General features: G+C 31.0%; 1 protein-coding gene across 1 annotated transcript; it reads left to right on the forward strand.

Moving 5' to 3' along the window:
- Nucleotides 1-465: 465 nt before the first annotated feature.
- Nucleotides 466-4,782, forward strand: LOC145063222 (coniferyl alcohol acyltransferase-like). The gene is made up of 2 exons (XM_079010814.1): nt 466-1,239; nt 3,705-4,782. Exons 1-2 carry the CDS (start codon nt 490-492, stop codon nt 4,656-4,658), a joined length of 1,704 nt encoding a protein of 567 aa, XP_078866940.1. The 5' UTR covers nt 466-489; the 3' UTR covers nt 4,659-4,782.
- Nucleotides 4,783-6,898: the final 2,116 nt, after the last annotated feature.

Raw genomic sequence — 6,898 nt, forward strand, 5'->3', positions numbered from 1 at the left:
CAAATTCATAGTTTTAAAGTATTTTTTCTTCAACTTTGACTTTAAATATTTTTATTTGTGTTATATATTACTTGATAAAACTTATAACAATGAAAAAACATTCAAAATACAAACCATTTATATATTTTGTATCAAGTAATATCTATAAAAAAAAAAAAAACAATAATATTTAAGGTTAAAATTGAAGAAAAATATTTTCAAAATTCAAAAGCTAGCTATCAATTTGGAACGAAATTCTAATTTTTTTTTTATCAAACTTCAGCGTGGAAGTGCTCTACATGAATATATGAGCGGTTCAAAATCTTGAAAATATCGACATGCCTATGCAAGAATTTTTTATTTTTATTTATTTATTTATTATTATTATTATTATTATTATTTTATTATCAAAAGATGATCTTCTAGTCCTTAAAATAATGCATTATGATCACTATAAATCAGGCAAGGATTCGATCGTGTCAACTCATCAACCTTGCAAGCCAACTCTATATGCTCTCGTTTACAAACATGAGAAAATGTTATCATCTTCTTACCCTTGGAAGATCCAAAGCCCAATCTATCTCAACTAATAGATGGGTTCAAGGAAGTGGTTTCATCAGATCACACCATCTCCGCCACCATCCTCAATCACCACCGCCATCACCATCACAAGATGGAACCCTACTCTCTTCCACTTTTAACATCTCAAGAAACCGATACTATGTGGGTACTACTACTTCTCACAATTACCCTCGAGCAACCTTTTCTAATCTTAACCTTAATCATCACCATGCTCAACTCTCCACCCTCAACACCTTAGAACTCGCCAACCATGTGGCTGACAATCCACTCGACTACAAAGTAACAGTGAAGGATAGCGAATTCATTTCCGCAGCTCATGCACCGACTCACGAATTCTGGATCCCGCTATCCAACTTAGACTTACTCCTGCCGCCACTTACCGCCGGAGTTTTCTTTTGCTACAAGAGAAATGATGATGGTAGTGCCATGTCAACGGAAACGGTTGTGAAGACGTTAAAGAAATCTTTGGCGAGTGTGCTTTCCACGTTTTATCCCCTCGCCGGAGAGATAGTGCTAAACAGGCTTGGGGAGCCGGAGGTACTCTGCAACAACAATGGTGTTGAGTTTATACATGCGCACGCTGACGTGGACCTGCAAAACCTAGATTTGCACCACCCTGATGAAACCGTTAAGGGGAAGTTGGTCCCTAAGTTAAATCGTGGTGTGATTTCAGTTCAGGTAAAACCAAGTCCATTAAATATTGTTATTTAATCATAAGTTTAATAAGAGTATATATTTAAATAATCACACTCCCAACCTCATCCCTATCACCTTACCTTACCTATCCCATCATTTTTCCCTATTTAAATAATAGTCTTTTTAGGTAAGACAGTGATCAAACGTGTAATAAAAACAAAAAGTAGGGACCAAACATGTAACAAAAACAAACAGTGGGGACTTTCCGAGTTAAAAAAATAAGTTAGGAACCAAGCGTGCAAATTACCCCAAACCATAGGGACCATTCGTGTAATTTACTCAAGTATATATAGAATACGAACTTATCTAGTTATCTCATATAATCGTTATTTTCGGTAATATATTTATTTTGTTCAGTTTAGTTAACATATACCTTAATTTCATTCGGAAATTTAATGTATATCATAAAGTGAAAAAAAAAGTATGTAAAATAAACTAAAGCAATATTTGTTATTGCCCATGCAAAAAAAAAAGTGTTTCCAAACCGTTGGAAATTATCATAGTTAATTTAATTAAAATTACATTCATATATATATATATATATATATATATATATATATATATATATATATATATATATATATATATATATATATATATATATATATATATATACTTGGGTTATGACGATCTAGTTTTATAAAAGTTTATGCAAATGGAGATAAAGTTTATATTTATTTATGTAAAATTTTACAAAATGAATTAAATGAATACTAGGTTTGGCCTACCGGATAAGGAAATTTGACATAAAGTAAACCATTGTAAACAGTAAAAGAAATATAGACAAATTAAGCATCTCAAATAAGTCAACTACAAAACACCTTGAATCATTTGGAAACGTATAGACACTTATTTGCTAAATGGTGATTTCGAAGAAAATAAATACATAAATAAACTCGTAAGACTACGCTATTTCATATTTTGTAAAATCTGTACGAAACTTGAAACCTTTTATAGTAACTCATTTACCTGGACTTGTTTAAAAGGTGATTGGAACAACTATTATCACACCGTTATTGATTAGTATTCCGGTTAACGACTTTAGGCCTATAACTTAATTGTTAATAATATCCTATAAGATATAAATTAACAATACAGCTGGTAGTTAAATTAAATATAATTTGGTCAAAATATATGCATCTGACGTACTGAAAGAGGTAAAGCTTACTTGTTTCCTTCAAGGCTAACGTTTATCCTTATTTTATAGCTTGTCTAACCTTCAAAATTTTTAAAATATTGGTATGTTATTAGTCGACTAGTTTACTTATTTGAATATATTTAAATATCTTTAGTTGATCATATAATATGTCAACAATCATTAACACGAGAGTTGAAGTCGTATCTATTTATAGTTCCCATAAAACTAGATGTGTATGTTTTTCTTCATGCTTAGATATGAAGAAAGAATATATGCTTGTATCCATTTTTTTATAGTAACGAAAAGATAAACTTCATTTCTTTTTATCTATCACTTATCTAAAAATCTAAGCTATATTTTTCGTATTCGCGATTATAAAATTTCATGAAAATGAAATTCATCTTGACACATTATAATTAGCTTTTCTTAAGCTTATTTTAATTTATTATTTTGACAAAACCAAAAGATAATTTATAAGTTAGTTTTGTTAAATTTTAAAAGCTATACCACTATCATTTTAAAAAGTTTATTAATATTTTATTAATTATAAAAAAAACTTAAAGTTTATATGTTTTTATATTTCGTTTTAAATATTTTAATTACATTATTTTCTATCAGTTATCTTATTGTTTAGTAGATTACAATTAGCTTTTTAGTTATTCTGTCAAGTAAACTAATAATCAGTATAATTAACCATATCTTGTGTCGTGAGACATTACCTTATAACCTTTCAGGTTTTCTCGTTATCCTCCTCCTGATTACTTTTTTTTAAACATATTAAACATCAAGGCCAATATGTTTATTTTGAAGGCCTTTTGTGAATAATAAAAAAATGCTTGGTAAAAATAATTTAAAGAGGTGAGTTGTGGTGAGGTAAAACTAAAAAATAAATTAAAATATACACATACATATCTACAATAGTTGTGGGGATAAATATATACGTAAGTTATGAAAGTTGATTTCATAAAAGAATAAGAAATGAAAAGAAGGGTAGATTGTAAAGTATGAAGCAGCATTAAAATGTGACTTTGAATAAAATTAAACTAATCTTTCGAGAAATAGCAGCAACAAGACAAGAACACGAGTGTTTAGGCAAAGAAAACGGCGCGCAAGACAACTAAACCTCAAGATTCTTATGAATATATATATTCGAATAAATGGTATATATATTAACACAATAATTAAATAATTTGGCTAAAACATAAATCATGTATTATCACATATCCACAGTTTAATTAATTAACTTTTTATTATCAAAAAAATAACTTTTATATATTAAGGCTAAAAATTTCTTTTTTAAATTAAACAGGTGACAGAGTTAAATTGTGGAGCAATAATACTATCAGTTGCTTTTGATCACCGTTTAACAGATGCTCAATCTTGCAATATATTCTTGGCTGCATGGGCCGATATTGCCCAATTCAATAAAATTTCAACTATTCCATCTTTTCGTTCTTCAATTCTTAGCCCAAGACGCCCACCGTGTCATGACACAACCTTTGATGATATGTACATTCCAATATCATCAATCCCTCCCCCACCATCGTCCTATGAGGACATACTTTTTAGTCGTATCTATTATATTAGTGTTGAATCAATTAACAGCCTTCAGTTGCAAGCAAGTACAAAAGAAACTAGAAGGAGCAAACTCCAGTCATTTACAGCATATATATGGAAATTATTAGCTCATGAAGGCGATGATGATGTGAACAAAACATCTAGAGTGGGTGTCACTGTTAGCGGACGAAATCTCCTAACTGGAAATAGTGAGGAAGAAGCGTCTTTGTTAAAAAATCACTATGGAAACATACTCTCTATCCCATATGGCAAGGAAAAAAATCATCATCTCCACGAAATGACACTTCATGAAGTCGCAAATAAGGTTCATGAGTTTGTAAACAAGACAGCAAACGAAGAACATTTTAGAGGATTAGTTGATTGGGTAGAGTTGCATCGTCCAGAGCCAGGAGTTGCAAGGGTATATTTCAAGCTACAAGAGAATGATGGGGACGCAATAGTTGTTTCATCTGGACAAGGTTTACCAATTAAGAATATGCAATTTGGATGGGGAGAGCCAAAGTTTGGATCGTATCATTTCCCTTGGGGTGGTGTAACTGGATATATAACTACAATGCCTAGTGCGAAGAATAATGGAGATTGGATTGTTTACGTGCATCTCAAACAAGAACATTTGGATTTGATCAACAGTAAGGCATCTCACATCTTCAAGCCATTGGCTAATTCTTATTTAGATATTCGTTAATGCACCTGAAATTTAATGTTTTTGTATATGTTTTTTGGATATGTCCCCTTTCAACTTTTCTTACTTCTTTTATGTGTACTTTTTTACCTGAAATTTACGTGTATAAAGAATAATCTTTAAGACAGGATGATAAGATTGCAAACGGTGTTTTTAATGTATCAGGGCCGGTCCTGAAAACTGAAATATTCTTAAAGGTTCAGGACGAACAAGAAAAAAAAAACCCTTATCTTTATTATAATTTTGTATTTTTAAATAAAAATATATAATAAAAAAAATTAGACCCTATCCAGCTGCCCACTTTGCCCCCTTGTAATGTATTATACTTGATTTAAATAAAATTTTCTTTTTATATTTTTAAATCTAGTACATCTAGACTCAACATCAATAACCATAAAGGACTATAAATGTTAAAGCAAAAAAGATGATTCTTCTATTCACAAACATTCAAATTATTTTTTGAGCAATTATACTTTATCAAAAGGCAGGGACAAAAAAAACGAAAAAGATTACAACAAAACTACCCTTACATCCAACGGCCTTACATCCAACGGACAAGGACAAGGACAAGGACAAGGACAAGGACAAGGACAAGGACAAGGACAACGACGACGACGACGACGACGGCAAAAATCTAACTAAGAAGGCACATTTTAATCCATGTTTATCCAAACAAACATCAACATCCGATGTCATCTATTGCCTTCACATATTAACGCACTTAATGTTTTATTTAGTTCGAAATAAGTTTTTGTCCCTTTACCATTGAGTCTCCATCTAGGCTATCAGTCGCGCGCTATAGCGGTGCTATATCGATGCTATAGCATTTTGCGGTAGTCAAGAACCGATATTTTTAGTTTAGCATTTTCGTTTTGCGTTACTGCTAATTGCGGCGCTATTCACCGCTATTTACCACTATTTCAATAACCGCTAAAGTGGCGCTACGAGCGCTATTCCATTTTCGTTCACATTTTGGGTCAATAGGTTACTTTGTCAATGAAAAACTGGTTTTACTGATCTCACTACACTTTCATTTTAAAACCCCCGAACAACTAATATAATTAATGCATTCAAAGCAACTACGTCTACCAACAACTCTCTTTCTTATCTCTTTTTGTACTCACGATGACTTGAGTTGCTATGGTCGGATTCCATTAATGTTTTTTGTAAATCGACATACACCTATGAGGATACAACTTAGGACATAACTCCTTAAATCAACCACGACCTACTAACACGATATTGAACCTGTGCAATGAGATTAAACTCTATTTGACACTTTAGGGGTGTTTGGCTTTACTTTTGAAATCCCAAAAGTTCTTTTTGGAAAATATAAAATGCAAAAGATGTTTGGTAAAAGCATTTTAAAAACAACTTTTGGATTTTTGATATAAGAAAAAATGACTTTTTGGAAAAATCAGTAAATCCTGATTTTTTGTAACTTTGCCAAAAGGACTTTTGGCCTACAAAAAGATAAGTCAAACACCCCCTTTGACACTACCTAGTTTCCATATTACTATAATAGAATATTATGTTATGTTTTTATATGACTTTTTAGGTTTGATCATATTAATTCTATATAGAATTATAGTATTAATACTCAAATATATAAATTATATATAAATATAATATAAAATTATAAATTATACGTAATATTAAAAAACCGCTACATCACCGCGATAACCGTGATCTCAAATACTGGCATGTGACCGTTGTTAAAATTTTGACCGCGATAACTGCATAGGTCTCCATGAGTGATGAGATTAAAATGTCACCATTTAAAAATTCAAATCTAAACTTTTTGAACATAAAATACACCATAAAAATATATGACCCTCGTTTTCTTTTGCAATGTTACACAATGTAGACCATGATGGAACAATATGGATGCATTTATCAATATTTTTTCATGGTGGGAAAGTTCCCGATTAGAATTTGCTAACGCAAAATATTGGTTTTTCTAGAAACATAAGTATTTAATTTTTAACCGACTCGTCCCATGTTAGAAATTTGGGGTATAATAACAATTGGGAATCTGAGAATCGTGAATATCACTTTCAGATTGAAGTCTTTGGATGATACTTCAAGTCTTCAAATGGATAAGACGCATAAATGAGAGAACAGAACAAATAATGAATTTATATGACTTTTGTAAGTCCCGTAAAATGAAGAACAAAATTGTTTAAGTATCTTTTCTATCAAAAAACTGTCACAACACATTTTTATGTCTGGAAAATTGTCAC

The sequence above is a fragment of the Lactuca serriola genome, chromosome 7, assembly GCF_051521515.1.
Source record: "Lactuca serriola cultivar US96UC23 chromosome 7, Lser_US96UC23_V15, whole genome shotgun sequence".
NCBI classification, from domain to species: Eukaryota; Viridiplantae; Streptophyta; class Magnoliopsida; order Asterales; family Asteraceae; genus Lactuca; species Lactuca serriola.

Excerpts from the sequence above, each read along its gene's own strand:
- LOC145063222 (XM_079010814.1), top strand. The coding sequence starts at position 490 with ATGCTCTCGTTTACAAACATGAGAAAATGTTATCATCTTCTTACCCTT. Across the intron at positions 1,240-3,704 it reads GTGGTGTGATTTCAGTTCAG|GTGACAGAGTTAAATTGTGG; the intron begins GTAAAACCAAGT and ends TAAATTAAACAG.